Raw genomic sequence first — 15,657 nt, 5'->3', positions numbered from 1 at the left:
TGTTTTCAGTGTGCTGCTGTTCTGCCCCGCAATGGACACAGCTGTTTTTGCTGAGTCCCTTTGGGTAAACTGCGACGGGGCCAGCAGCAGGGCTGGTGTGGAAGGAAGGGAAGTAGCCTGACCTGTGGGCCTGGGGCAGAGGTTTTTGGGGCCTCATTTCATTCATATTCTGACCAGTTAGGCTTATCTGCTTGTTCTGATACTTGGCTATACTTGAGGAGATCTGTTTGTTTTGTTTGTTTTTTAAAGCCATCCTTTGCTCAAAAATCTCTGGCATCCTTTGTGTCGGTGGCTGTCGTATTAACAAGGTCCTGGGAAGAAGCAGCCTCCAGAAGGCTGCTGGTGGCAGGTGGAGACACTCAGCCTTCGAGACCCTTTTTTCCCCCTCCCGGTGGTCCTCTTCGTGATTTAGCCAAGCTTGCCCGCTTGCTGTGCCTCCCTAAGCCAGGGCCACAGAGGCCTGGGAGGAGAGGAGAACGGCTGTTTTTGCTTCAGCTCACCTGGGGGCCTGTGCACCTGTCGGTGACCAGCAAGCTTTGCCCACGCTCTCCCAGCGCCCACAGTGGCCTGGGGGCTCTGTGCCAAGTGTGGGGGTGGCAGCGGGGGGGATTCGTGCCTTTCCTCCAGGAGCTCCCAGTACCTTGGCAGGGGCAGAGGTCACCACCCAACACCCACTGTGTGAAAAAGACTGAGACTGGGACTAGGACCAGTTGCTGTGGGGTCAGCTCTGACTCATGGCAGCCCCACGCTTGTCGGAGTAGAACTGTGCTCCGTAAGGTTTTTAATGGCTGATTTTTTTGGAAGTAGAGTGGCAGGCTTTTCTTCCGAGGCACCTCTGGGTAGTCTTGAACCTCCAACCCTACAGTTAGTATCTGAATGCATTTACTGTTTACACCATCCATGGACTCCAAGATTGGAACTAAAGCTGGGTTATAAGCACCGGAGCCTAGGTGCCTCAGAGGGACAATTCGTGGTGACTCCAAGCCTAGGGAGGGGACTGCTGGAGGTGATAGTTAAGCCAGGCCTGCAAGGATGAGTTTGGAGGAGGGGGAGGGGCAAGGGCGTCCCAGGTGTAGGGAGCAGTACAACGGCATGTGAAGGTGTGAAATGGGTTTGAGGAAGAGTTATTGATAGGGTGGCTTTGGCTTTTTGGTGTTGAGTTAGTGATAAGAAGTAGAATTGGTAGGTCTGCGGGTCTTCGGCAGAGGACCCAGCACCCAAAAGGGGACCAGCAGTGTGCTGAAGGAATACTTTGTTGCTTCTCATCTTTGCTGTCCCTCTGTTTCAGTTTGTATTTTTCATCCTCAGGTAGAATGTGGTTGCCCTGGTCCTTTCCCCAGGGCTTCAGTATTCTTCCTGCCAGTCTGGTTGAGTTGGACCAGGATTACTTTTTTGAGTCGTGTGATTTTGAGTAACGTAATCAGAACCCTTGGCAGTGGAGGGCTGATGTCTGGGCCTGTTTGCCCCTCTCCCACTCTGTTCCTCACCCATCTTCTCAAATCTGAGTAGGTAGGGCTCTGGGTCCAGCATCCCGGCTGGCACCCTTCTTACCCTGCGTGTTCTCTGTGTCATTCTCTAGTGGGAGCTGGACAAAAGATCCTCCCAGACAAGAAGGGAGGGAGTACCTTCTCTCAGTCCTTACAAAATCTGTCAATAATTGTGGCCTTCAAGTCTCAAGAAAAGGAGTAAGACTTGAGCTCTGGGATCAGAGACTAGCCTTGGGTGTCCGGAGACAGTACCCAAGGCAGGGGGTGGACAGATGAGGTGTGGGTTTGGTTCCACCCCAGAGTAGCGACACTGTGTTTGGGGCCTTCTGTCCTCTTCCTAGGAGCCTATCTGAACTCAATATGCCTCCCTCTGTAGTGGTTAAAGAGGGTCTTTTCATCCCTCCACTTGCATTCCAAGCCACCTTGTTGGGGCAGGATGTCAGCACACAGGAATTCTATTTTCATGTTCTTAAGGTTAGTGCTACAGCTGCTAACCAAAGGGTCGGCAGTTCAAATCTGCCAGGCGCTCCCTGGAAACTCTATGGGGAAGTTCTACTCCATCCTATAGGGTCACTGTGAGTCGGAATCGACTCAATGGCACTGGGTAAGGTTTACTTTAACTATAATGTCATTATCACATCTTTCAAAATTAACAATAATTCCATGGTATTTCCTAATACAAGTCCATATTCAGATTTTCCCAGCTGTGTCAAAAAATGTCTTTCTACAGTTGGGCTTGTTTGAATCAGGATACAAACATGGACCACGTGTTATATTTGTTTATTAAGTATCTTAAATCTCTATCTTAATCTAGAACAGTACTTCTTTCTATTCCACATTCTACCCCTCCTTTTTTTTTATTCATGCCATTGACTTGTTCAAGAAAAGGGGTCACGTGTCCTGAGAATTTTCTAGGACAATTCTGGGTTTGACTGGTTGCTTCTTCATGCAACTAATTTGTTCTTCTACACCCCAGATTTCTTCTGTAGATTAGAAGTTAGTTTTAAAGACCTGATTAGATTCAGGTTCAGTTTTGAGCATGAAGACTATGTAGGTGGTGCTGTATTCTTCACATTTCATGCCTTCTCAGGAGGCCAGAGTGTCTGATTATCTCACTTTCAATGAAGCTAAACTTAATCAGTGAGTTCAGATTGTGATGTTCTGATCCCTCCGTTATAAAGTTCCCCACCTTCTACCTACTGATTTGAATAACCATTAATAAAACCAGTTGCCGTCAAGTTGATGCTGACTCATGGTGGCCCCACATGTGTCAGGGTAGAACTGTTCTCCATAGGGTTTTCAATGGCTCATTTTGCAGACGTAGATTGCCAGGAGTTTTTTTTGAGGTGCCTTTGGGTGGACTCGAACTGCCCACCTTTTGAATAGCAGCCAAGCACGTTGACCATTTATTTGCACCACCCAGGAATTCCATTCATAAATGATCATTGTTTGAATCGGTAATTTTCTTAGGAGTTGCAAAAGAGTGTTTCTAATTTTATCAATTCTTTTTCATTTTTTAGTTGAACTTCTATATAAAATATTTTCCCTTCTTCCATGAGGACCACTTGGTTACATTGAAATACAATTTATATTGGAAAGTGGGATAAAAAGTTACTTTGTTTCCTTTAATTAACAGTTTTCAGAGTAGTGAGTTGATGCCCTAACAGTTTCAAACGGTGTTGAAAAAGTGTCTCCTGTATTATTTTTAGTTTTAGTGTCATAATGAGCTCACTGATTTTTATATATTAGGTATGTTTCTGTGTTCATTCTTTTTGATGCCCAAGTTACCGTATCTTTGGTCAGTGGGAATCCCTTCAAGTGGTCCTGTGTTCTTTTGGCATGAGCTCATTAATCCTGGAGAGCTTCTTGCTTCAGCCCCAAAAAGATGCCCTGGCATATGTCCTGTGCTAAACCTAGAATCAACCATTTCTTCAAGGAGCCAGGTTTCTTTTAGTGAGGAGTCGAATTTAGAGGCCACATGCTGGGCACCAGAGATGCTCATTACTACTGGGTTTGGGCTTTGTTGTTGTTTCTAGGACTTTTCATTGGTCAGAGTGAGTAAGTACATATTTTTAAAAAGAGGAAAGAAAAATCATGAGTTTATACTGGTATTCAAATTTAGAATTATAGTGTTTTTATGTAACTTGTTTGATTTTATCCTGAAAATCTAGGGTCCTAAGACTTGCCTACAATATATTTGATTTATCCTATAATATACCTACAAAAATTTCAAAATATCAAAACCAATATTATTTCCAACATGAAGACAGCTGCATGAAGTTTATACTTACAGTTCTCTTTGCCCTTAGAATACATCACAGTAAGAATGCGTAAGTCAAAATACTGTGTTTTAAGGTTATAGGGAATAATTCTTTTCTTTATATGGTTATATGACCAACTTAATATATAGTTAGGTCATTTGTTTCTGGTTTTCAGTTTTCAGGAAATGTTTTTGTTTATTTAATTTAATTATTCTTTTAAATTATCTAAAACATTTACATGTTTCCAATGTTAAAACTCTGCAACAAGGCACATTCAGAGAAGTCTTGCTTCTATCCCTGTTTTTCGCTCTGTTCCCTCCTTCCCTATGGGTAAGCGTTTTTGGTTATATCTACATTGCTACTTTTTTGCGTTGTGAGTTGGGGGAGGGCAAGAGCTGCCTCTACTGAGCGGGACCCAGGCCTGTGTGACTAGAAGTGCTCTGGTGGTGCAGTAAGCCCTTAAAATTCAAGAGGTGCCTGAGGGTCTGGAAAGGAAAAGTCGGTCTATGCTAAGCCAGAGGGGAAAAGGACTTACAGCCCCGGAGGATAGGAATCCTGTCTGGGAAAATCGAGTCAGGTTCTGTCACTGATTAATAAGGTGGAAGGCAAAGTTTACTTGGGTGTCAGTATCAGACGTTCTTAATGGGGCCTGGGCATGCACATGTGTCCTAGGGGACTTACAAGAGGGAGTGGTTAGAGGAGGCGGTTATTCTGTACCATACCCTAGGAAAACCAGACAGCTCTGATTGGAGAGCCCTGGGTATGCGGCGCCTGTGTGATCTGCTTTCTTAATGTTCTTTCCTAGACTTGCCAGGTGTGCCAGATGCTGTTGCCCAACAAGTGCAGTTTCTGTGCCCACCAGCGGATCCACGCACACAAGTCCCCTTACTGCTGTCCAGAGTGTGGGGCCCTCTGTCGCTCTGCCTATTTCCAGACCCACGTAAAGGAGAATTGCCTGCACTATGCCCGCAAGGTGGGCTACAGGTGGGTGCTGCCTGGCTCACTGTCCCATGACTGCCCAATGACTGGTCCTCTTCCTGGGCCAGAACTCATTTCAGAGTGAGGTTTGGTCTTAGGAGGTCAGGGCTCCAGACTAATAGGAAAGGGACAGTGGTTGGTACATAGGCAGACATGTTTATTTTGTAGAGAACAGGAAGAACAAGGAGGAGAAGAAGGAGATAAAAAATATTGAATACCAAAAAGATAGTTTTGAAGGGGAAGGTTTTAGGGAGATTGTTGTTGATAGGTATTGATGTGGTTGAGTTGATTTTCCACTCATAGTGACTCCATGTGACAGAGTAGGACTACTCCATAGAGTTTCCTAGGCTGTAATCTTTATGGGAGCAGATCTCCAGGTCTCTTCTGTGGAACTGTTGGGTAGGTTCGACCTGCCAGGCTTTTGCTTAGCAGCCGAGCACTTGACTAGCCATTTGTGCCACCAGGGCTTAGAATGTACATAACATTCATTTTGTCAATTTGGTAAAAAAAGGTATATACATTTAATTTCCTCACAGAGTTTACCATGTTTGGTATATTGAATTTAAAGTACTGTTTCGATAATAATATAACTAATTGTAGTACTTCAAAATGTTCCCAACTTTTGTTAATAAATGGAGCTGTAGGACACCAAACTCAAAGGACTCTAGTATTTCTGTTTTTGTTTTTTCTAATTGTGCTTTAAGTGAAAGTTTACAAACCAAGTCAGTCTCATACAAAAACTTACACACACCTTGCTCTTTCCTCCTAGCTGCTTTTCCCCTAATAGGACGACAGCACACTTCTCTCCTCCCTGTATTCCCTGTGTTCATTGAACCAGCTCCTGTACCCCTCTGCCTTCTCACCTCGCTTCCAGGCAGCTTCTAGTATTTCTGTTTTGGTTAGTTTTTGTCAGTTTGTAAGAAACAGTCAAAACCTAAGAATGGAAAAAATGATCAGCCTCAGTAAAACCAAGAAATATTACTTATTTTAAACTGAATTGCCTACGTTGTGTCAGACATATATAAGTGAGAAGTCGCTTTCAGGAAAAAGATCAAAGTGGAGGAGAAACTGTCCTCCAAAGCTTGTTGATCTGTGCCTTTTACATTGTCAGCCAGGTCTCCTTGGCTAATTTATTACATTTGGGTGTTTCGATGTTCTCTGATGTTCCACTTTATCACTTTCACTTTTGAGAATTAATTTTACCTGAATTTGGTAAGATTTTCCTGTCCTTTGGTATTAAAAAAAAAAAAAAAAGCTTAATTAATAAATGGCTATTGAGTACCTATTATTGTCTTTAGCATTGTGCTAGACACTCAACATTCAAAGATGATTAAGACACAGTCCAGCCCTGAAGAGGGCAGCAGTCTGGTAGGTTTACAAATATATGTACTCAGGGTTGTAAGTCCCATAATAGAGAAATGGTGAGGAACAGCATAATTCTATTGGAGAGGGCCAGGAACGCTTCATGAGGGAGCTGCTAGGAGGTCTTCAGGCAGAAGAAAGGGAGAGAACATATCTGGCAATGGTACATGCAGGGACATGAGCACTCACAGTGGGGGTATGGGAATGATAAGCAGTTCAATAGAGGCATAGCAGAATAAACTGGGGGGAGTGGTGAGAAATGAGACTAGGGCCAGGCCATGCAAGACCTTGTATTCACTGGCAGACATTTGGCTTTTATCGAGTGGACGGTGAGGAGCCATAGAAAGATTTCCAGCAGGGGAGTGAACCAGCGATCTCTCTGTGTTTTAGACAGATGATTCTGGGGAAGCTGACCCATATATTAGAGAGGGGAGAGGCTGGAGACTGGTTGGGAGTGTAATCGTCCAGATGAGGCCATGAGGGCCTCAGCTCAGGCACAGCTGGGGGGATGTAGAAGAGAAGGTAGATTGAGAGACATTTAGGAATTAGAAGCATCAGGACTTGATGACAGTTTGTGTATGGGGATGAGGAATGGGGAGGTGTCGGTGATGACTCCCGGGTTTCTGTCTTGGTGTAAACATCTCCAAATGTAGACTAATTTCTTTTACATGTTATGAAGGGTGGAGAATCTAAGGTGCTATGGGAAGCCAGAAAAGCCCGAGACAGGATTATACAAAGCCTTTGCAACCATGTTGCAGAAGAGCATTGCTTGGTAGCCTCCCAGGCTAAATTTTTCAACCAAACACCTGAACGTGTTTTTACAGTATCCTGTAACATTTGAAAATATCTTTCAAACTTTGACTTAAGTGTATGCTTGCTTGTTCCAAGGTCAAATCCAATCCAATAGCGATGCAATCAGTGTTTAAATTTTTATCTTTGAATCTTGAATCCAAGAAATTTTCAATAGCGTGGATGGATTGTAATAGCAAATTTTGTGTGTGTGTGTGATTTTAATTAAATCCTTTATTTTGCTTTCTTCTGTAACAGTAAAAAGAAACATAGTATCTCAAAAGCAATTCATCAAGTCTTTTTGTAAGGAATGTCAAAAGTGCATTGTGATTTAGCTAAAGTGATTATTGAAGAAACTGACATTGAAACCTTGAATGATCTATGAGTAAACCCAGAAGATATATGCGCCGATACAGTTTTCATTACACTTAAGATTTCAACTATCAACTTTTTTTTTTTTTTTTTTGGCAACAGCTTTATTGATAGATAATTCATGGACCATACAAGCCACCCATTTAAAGTGTACAATTCAATGGTTTTTAGTCTATTCAGAGATGTTCAATCATCACAATGATCAATTTTAGAACATTTTCATCACCACCAAAAGAAACCCATCCCCACAGCCCTAGGTGGTCACTGATTTACTTTCTGGCTATAGATTTATCTTCTGGACATTTCATATAAATAGGATCACACAGTATGTGATCTTAGCATATGTTTTCAAGGTTTGTCCATGTTGTAGCATATGTCAGTACTTCATTCTTTTTATGGCCAAATAATATTCCACTGTATGGATATATTTTGTTCATCCGTTCATCTGCTGATGGACACTTGCTTTGTTCTCACCTTTTGGCTATTGTGAATAATGCTGCAATGAACACTGGTATACAAGTATCTTTTTGAATCCCTGCTATCAAGTCTTTTGGGGTAAATACCTAGGAGTGGTGTTGCTGGTCATATGGTAATTCTATGTTTAACTTTTTTAGGAACTACCAGACTGTTTTCCAAAGTGGCTGAACCATTTTTATGTTCTTACCAGCATGTAGGGGGGTTTCAATTTCTCCACATCCTCACTAACACTTGTCTGACTTTTTTTAACTTAGTGAGTGTGAAGTGGTACCTCACTGTGGTTCAGATTTGCATTTCCTTGATAGCTAATGCTATTGAGAATCTTTTCCTGAGCTTATTGTCCGTTTGTATCTTCTTTGGAGAAATGTCTCTTCAGATCCTTTGCCCATTTTTTGATCAGATAATTTGTCTTTTTATTATTCAGTTCTAAGAGTTCTTTATGTATCCTGGATATAAGTCCCTTATTAGATATATGATTTGCAGATATTTTCTCCCATTCTTGTGGGTATTGATGTTTTTAGAAAACTCTCAAAAAATATGTATGTTCCATCATTAAACTCTACTACAAAGCTTTACAACGTTATTTTATGTTTTGTATTATTTTTGTTTTATCTTGAAGAAAATGTAAAAAGGCTATGCGTGTTTTATAAATTCTTTTGCTGCTCTTGTTGATAATTTGGAGAGTATCCAGTGATGTCATTAAGGAAGCAAGTTTAGTCTGTTGCAAAAAATATTTTATTTGTTGTGATTATTAGCAAAGTATTTTACTGCTCTTTATCTTTTCTGAAACTTTAGTAATTTCACAACATATGATTCTATAATTGTTTTCCCTTTTTCAGTGCTTCTTAAACATTTTGGTAAAGGGTTATGTTATATGGTTGGCTTTTTTTTCTGCACACTTTTTCAGTGTAAACCCTGCTCATACAGCTATTTGCTGAGGCTGCTTTGCATGTGTTCTTTTACCCATTTATGTTCTTACTTTCAATGAGGTTTCTTCAAAGAATGTCTACTAGTTAAATAGATTTTCAGTGCCATCTACAAAGAGTATATTTATATTGCTCCTGCAAGAGTTTGGTCAGTTTGTGCACGTGCGCACACACGTGCACACACACACATGCGCACACACACACACAAAGCGCCACTTAAAAGATTCTTTACACATATTAGGTGTATTTGGCCACTTTGGATGAATTTACAAATATGTGGATTTTTCTCCCTCATAATACCTTGTGGTATGAAAGTATTTCTATGTGCTAGAAGTTGATTTCATGTTTTGTTTAGCAGGAAAGAAAAGAAAATTTCATGTTTTGTTTAGCAGAAAAGAAAAGAAAATACAACTGAATAAGTAGCTTGTATGTTGTTGGTGTTGTTAGGTGCCATTGAATCAGTTCCGACTCATAGCGACCCTGTGTACAACAGAAGGAAACACTGCCTGGGCCTGCACCATCATCACAATCATTGCTATGTTTGAGCCCATTGTTGCAGCTGCTGTATCAGTCCATCTTGTTGAGGGTCTTCCTGCTTTTTGCTGGCCCTCTACCAAGCATGATGTTTTTTCTCCAGAGACTAGTCCCTCCTGATAACATGTCCAAAATACATGAGACGAAGTCATGCCATCCTGGCTTCTAAGGAGCATTCTGGTTATATTTCTTCCGAGACAGATTTGTTTGTTCTTCTGGTAGTCCATGTTGTTGTTGTTAGGTGTCGTTGAGTTGGTTCCGACTCATAACAACCCTACAGAACAGAGTAGAACTGCCCTATAGGGTTTCCAAGGAACAGATGTTGGATTTGAACTGCCAGCCTTTTTGATTAGCAGTTGAGCTCTTAACCACTATGCCACCAGGGTTCCAGTATATTCAATATTCTTCGCCAACACCATAATCCAAAGTATCAGTTCCTTGGTCTTCCTTTTTCATCGTCCAACTTTTGGATGCATATGAGGCAATTGAAAACCTAGAAATTCTAAGTTAAAGCACACACAAATTTAGTGATGAATGCTCCTCAGAGTTCATTGCAAACAGCTTTCTGGTCTAGCGGGCTGTACCTCCTTGCTCATTAAGTTGGCAAAGGTGATTCTGTTCCCTGCTTCCACCCCACCCCCCAAAGAAAGCAAGAAAAGAAAACCAAAAAGTGTTGGCCAGGATTTTGTGGTGATTTTTGATGATGTGGATTATGAAAATGGGGCTAATGTGGTGAAATGAAAGTTAATATTCAGGAATCAGAGTTTTTTTTTTATTGTTATTGAAATTATACATAGCAAAACATACGCTGATTCAATAATTTCTATATCTACAATTCAGTGATAATTGGTTACATTTTTCAAGTTGTGCAACTATTCTCACCTTTGTCCAAATTGTTCTTCCCACATTAACATGAAGTCTCTGTCCCCTAAACTTCTTGACTGACCTTTCAAATTGACTGTTGTCAGTTTGATCCCATATAGATAGTTCTTCAAAACAGCATGATGTTCAAGGTAAACATTCTTTTTTTTTTTTTTAACTGTGCTTTAAGTGAAAGTTTACAAATCAAGTTAGTCTCTCATAGAAAAATTTGTGTACACCTTGCTATGTACTAGTAATTGCTCTCCCCCTAAGGAGACAGCATACTCCTTCCCTCTACTCTCTCTTTTCATGTCCATTCGGCCAGCTTCTGACCCTCTCCACCCTCCCATCTCCCCTCCAGACAGGAGATGCCAACATAGTCTCATGTGTCTACTTGATCCAAGAAGCTCACTCTTTACCAGTATTGTTTTCTATCTCATTGTCCAGTCCAATCCCTGTCTGAAGAGTTGGCTTTGGGAATGGTTCCTGTCTTGGGCTAACAGAAGGTCTAGGTACCCTGACCTCCAGGGTCCTTCTATCTCAGACCATTAAGCCTGGTCTTTTTATGAGAATTTGGGGTCTGCATCCCACTGCTCTCCTGCTGCCTCAGGGGTTCTTTGTTGTGTTCCCTGTTAGAGCAGTCATTGGTTATAGCTAGGCACCATTTAGTTCTTCTAGTCTCAGGCTGATGTAGTCTCTGGTTTATGTGGCCCTTTCTGTCTCTTGGGCTCATAATTACTTTTGCTCCAGGTGGATTGAAACCAATTGATACATCTTAGATGGCCGCTTGCTAGCATTTAAGACCCCAGATGCTGCTCTCCAAAGTGGGATGCAGAATGTTATCTTAAGAGATTTTATTATACCAATTGACTTAGATGTCCCCTGAAACCATGGTCCCCAAACCCAGCCCCTGCTACGCTGGCCTTCGAAGCATTCAGTTTATTCAAGAGACTTCTTTGCTTTTGGTTTAGTCCAGTTGTGCTGACCTCTCCTGTATTGTGTGTTCTCTTTCCCTTCACCTAAAATAGTTATCTATTATCTAATTAGTGAAAATTCCTCTCCCTCCTTCCCTCCCTACCCCCGTCATAACCATCAAAGAATATTTTCTTCTCTGTTTAAACTATTTCTCCAGTTCTTATAACAGTGATCTTATACAATATTTGTCCTTTTGCAACTGACTAATTTCACTCAGCGTAATGCCTTCCAGATTCCTCCGTGTTATGAAACGTTTCGTGGATTCATCATTGTTCTTCATGAAGCATAGTATTCCATTGTGTGAACATACCATAATTTATTTATCCATTCATCCACTGATGGGCACCTTGGTTGTTTCCATCTTTTTGCTATTGTAAACAGTGCTGCAGTGAACATGGGTGTGCATATATCTGTTTGTGTAAAGGCTTTTATTTCTTTAGGATATATTCCAAGGAGTGGGATTGCTAGATCGTATGGTAGTTCTATTTCTAGTTTTTTAAGGAAGCGCCAAATTGGTTTCCCACGGGGTTGTACCATTTGACATTCCCACCAGCAGTGTATAAGTGTTCCAGTCTCTCCACAACCTCTCTAACATTTATTATTTTGTGTTTTTTGGATTAATGCCAACCTTGTTGGAGTGAGATGGGATCTCATTGTAGTTTTGATTTGCATTTCTCTAATGGCTAATGATGGTGAGCATTTCCTCCTGTATCTGTTTGCTGCCTGAATGTCTTCTTTAGTGAAGTGCCTATTCATATCTTTTGCCCATTTTTTAATTGGGTTATTTGTCTTATTGTAGTTGAGTTTTTGCAGTATCATGTAGATTTTAGAGATCAGACACTGATTGGAAATGTCATAGCTAAAAACTTTTTCCCAGTTTAAGGCAAACATTCTTTACTAAATAAGCTAATTTATTGCTTGGTTTAAAGAAAGACTTTAGGGGATATTTTTGGTTTAAAGTTTAAAGATTATCTCAGAGCAATAGTTTCTGGGGTTCATCTAGCGTCTATGGCTCCAGAAAGTGTGGAGTCCATGATAATTTGGAACACTGTTCTGCATTTTACTCATTTTGATCAGGATCCTTTTATAGAACGAGGAGTCAGAGAATTCTTAAGTGAAGTCGTGTTCTCTTTCTTTAAAACAACAATCTTTTCTAGTGCTTATTTGAAAGTCAGGGCTATAGGGGCAGACATTGCAAGAGATATTGATAACAAATAACAGAAGAAGGCAGATAAAAAGTTGTCTAGAACGGAATAGCGGAGAGCACTGAAGGTATCCCCCCCACCCATAGGGGAGACCTGAGTGTGTTTATAGGTGAGAGGAACAACAGAACTCATGAGAGGGATTAGGAACTTTAGCGGATGCACGTTTGCATGGAGAAAGGTCATATCTTTCTCTGGTACTGAAGAAAGGAAAGGCAATATGTACAGAGAAATAAAATTTTGAAGTTGAAAGAAGAATCCAAGACCAGGGTCCAACATGGGTTGGCCTCAATTTCAGAAAAATGGTTTAAGACAGTTCTTTGTTTCATTTATTCATACCTAATAAAAAAATATCTTCACCAAACAAAACTCAGAAAATACAAATTGGTACAGAGAAAAAGAAATAAAAATCATCCATAATTCCACCAAGTCAACATCACAATGCTTTAAAGCTGCAGTTCAGTATGGTACCAGCTACATGTGGCTATGAGCACTTGAAATGGGGCCGGTGCACCTGAGGAACTGAATTTTTTTATTTTATAAATTTAAATTTAAATAGCACCATGGACAGTATAACTATAGAGCATTTCCATCATCACAGAAAGTCCCGCTGGACAGGGCTGCTCTAGAATACCTCTTCCTGGTCTTGCCCGTGTTTTGAGGAATGATTGTTTTAATGTGGTGGTTGTGGTGGTGGACATAGCCTTTTCTGCCCCGTTTTTTCCACTTAACAGTGTGTCATAAGCATATTCTCATTGTTACACATATTTTTAATGACTGTACTTGTGTTAAGTGGCCACCCCTGCTTATTCAGTACCAACCTATGGAAAGGCCCAGGCTTTCTGTAGCCTCCCTCTAAAATTCTTCCTGGTCTCCTGCAGTTGTTTCAGACTTAAATTTATACTGTATCTGTCATTACTGAACCATTATCCTCCCTCTCCACTCCTGCCAACTTCTCTTAGCTGGGCTCAAGTTCTCAGAATTTCGTCTGGCCAGTGAGGGGAGAGGTTGGCATTTCCTACCAGGAGTGGCTTTGGGCTTGTGTGGCCCTGGGGGACTGCATTTCTGCCAGACTCTAGCAAGCAGGCTTTTGGGATATATGTTTGGAGGATGGAAGACTGCCTGTTCTAGGGAGGCAGGTATGAGCCCCTGAGATGGCTCTGTTCCTGCCCTCCCTCCCTTCTAGCACCCCTTCTGGGTCTGATATCCCCACCCCCCACCTCTCCCATCCAGGTGCATCCACTGTGGTGTTGTCCACCTGACCTTGGCCTTGCTGAAAAGCCACATCCAGGAGCGGCACTGCCAGGTTTTCCGCAAATGTGCGTTCTGTCCCATGGCCTTCAAGACTGCCAGCAGCACTGCGGACCACTGCGCCTCCCAGCATCCCACCCAACCCCACAGACCCTCCCAGTGAGTGCATCTCCAGGGCTAACCGGCCCTGTGGGGCAGAGAGGAGTGGCCTGGGTGCTGGAGGGGGTGGTGCAGGGGTGGGCCAGGGAGCTGTGGCTGGGGGAAGAGGTGCCTGGAGTCCCCCAAGAACATCCTGGGGAGTGTCTGCCCTGGTTCAAACTGAGCAAGGGTGAGATGGAGGGATGTGGTTCAGCCAGCAGATCCTTGACTGTCTCACACCCTGGGGCTTTTCTCATCAGGCTCATCTATAAGTGCTCCTGTGAGATGGTCTTCAACAAGAAGAGGCATATCCAGCAACATTTTTACCAGAATGCCAGTAAGGCGCAGGTGGGCGTCTTCAAGTGCCCTGAGTGCCCACTCTTGTTCCCGCAGAAGCCGGAGCTGATGGAACATGTCAAGGTGGGATGTGCTGGGGGAGGAGGCTGGGGATGAGGGCACATGCATCAGGGTGGGGGTCTGCCTTTGTGCATCTTTCTCCTTGCGCAGTCAGTAATTGCTTTCCCCATCCCCAGAGCACCCACGGTGTTCCCCGAAATGTGGATGAGCTGTCAAGCCTCCAGTCTTCAGTAGACATGTCCTCCAGCCGCCCTGGCTCTCGAGTCCCCACTGAGCCTCCAGTCATGACCGTGGCTACTCGTGGTAGTTCCCTGCCCTCCAGTCGCTGGGGCAGGTCTGAAGCCCACCGCAGGGCAGAAGCCAGGCCCCGGCTGAGAAACGCTGGCTGGACCTGCCAGGAGTGCCAGGAGTGGGTTCCTGATCGGGAGAGCTACGTGTCCCACGTGAAAAAGAGCCATGGCCGGGTAAGCACAGCCACCCGGTCACAGTAACAGGTGCTCTGGACTTCTTTCTGGGGGCCAGGGCCCCTTATGTGGCTGACCCTTTGGGTTCCTGGTGCTTTGGGCAGGGTGGGTACCACAGATCTTAAGGTCTTTGGGATATCTGCCATCCTGCCCACATCACCTGAGAAGGAAGATGCACTCAGAACTATCTTATGGTGTGATGCTTTGTGTCCCGCCACCCCTCCCTCAGACACTGAAGCGGTACCCATGTCGGCAGTGCGAGCAGTCCTTCCACACCCCCAGTAGCCTGCGCAAACACATCCGCAACAACCACGACACAGTCAAGAAGGTCTACACTTGCGGGTGAGTCCCTGGAGAGGAGGTGGTGAGGAGCCCAGAAGTTCACAAAGATTCTGTCCATGGCACGTTTAGGACTTTTCTTTGACATGAGATCAGGGGTCTAAGTCAAGAGCCAAGGAAGGTTCCACCTGGGGAAAATGCTATGGCTAGGTCAGAAATCAGGGGAGCCCAGCTTCCAGAACCTGGTGGCTCCTGAGCCCTCCCCTCTCACCTCTCTAATGCTGGGCTGCACCCGTCAGTAGTGAAGGGACCATGATGTCTAAGAGGAGCAGTGGTGATATGATCAGGTTCCCCGTCTGGCCTCTTTCATGCTGACCGCTCTCCACGCACTTGGGTCCCTGGGCAGTGCTACCAGAAGTAGAGACTAAGATCATGGCATGGGGCCAGGTATCAAGGGTACAAATATTCAGACTTGCTGTTGTCTGCCACCTTGGCTGGCCTGCTGGTTGGGTTTCTCCAGTGAGCCCCCAGAACTACCCAGCCAGCCTAAAGACCATGGCTGTCTGCTTGCTCCAGATGCTGACTTTTTCTCTCTGGTCTTCTGTGTGGAGAGTCTGCAGGAGCCTGGAGCCAGAAGCAGCTTTACTTCTCTCTGCTTGACTAACTGCTCTGGGCCCTGCAGCCTGTAATCCTACATGGCCTCCTCTGGCTTTGCCTTTGCAGGTACTGTACAGAGGACAGCCCCAGCTTTCCTCGGCCTTCCCTTTTGGAGAGCCACATCAGCCTTATGCATGGTATCAGAAACCCTGATTTGAGCCAGACGTCCAAAGTCAGACCTCCAGGTGGACCTTCCCCTCAGGTGAGTGTGGGGCTCCTGGAGCTGCAGTTGTCTGCTCAGGGCATCCTGGAGCTACAGGAGCATTAGGAAGGCAGTGGGGGGCCCG

The 15,657-nt window shown here is 43.6% G+C and overlaps 1 protein-coding gene across 2 annotated transcripts in view; it reads left to right on the top strand.

The window, feature by feature from the left end:
* ZNF592 (zinc finger protein 592) overlaps nucleotides 1-15,657 on the top strand; it is a 55,415-nt gene that overhangs the window by 33,842 nt on the left and 5,916 nt on the right. For both annotated transcript variants that reach the window (XM_049905653.1, XM_049905652.1), the window contains 6 exons: nucleotides 4,554-4,732; nucleotides 13,458-13,634; nucleotides 13,874-14,033; nucleotides 14,147-14,434; nucleotides 14,664-14,776; nucleotides 15,437-15,572. In XM_049905653.1, the coding sequence (XP_049761610.1) occupies nucleotides 4,554-4,732; nucleotides 13,458-13,634; nucleotides 13,874-14,033; nucleotides 14,147-14,434; nucleotides 14,664-14,776; nucleotides 15,437-15,572 (1,053 nt within the window). The remainder of the gene's footprint in view (nucleotides 1-4,553; nucleotides 4,733-13,457; nucleotides 13,635-13,873; nucleotides 14,034-14,146; nucleotides 14,435-14,663; nucleotides 14,777-15,436; nucleotides 15,573-15,657) is intronic.

The sequence above is a fragment of the Elephas maximus genome, chromosome 13 (assembly GCF_024166365.1).
Source record: "Elephas maximus indicus isolate mEleMax1 chromosome 13, mEleMax1 primary haplotype, whole genome shotgun sequence".
Taxonomy (NCBI): Eukaryota; Metazoa; Chordata; class Mammalia; order Proboscidea; family Elephantidae; genus Elephas; species Elephas maximus.
The sequence above is the reverse complement of the archived record's forward strand: the minus strand, read 5'-3'. Positions and strand labels throughout refer to the sequence as shown.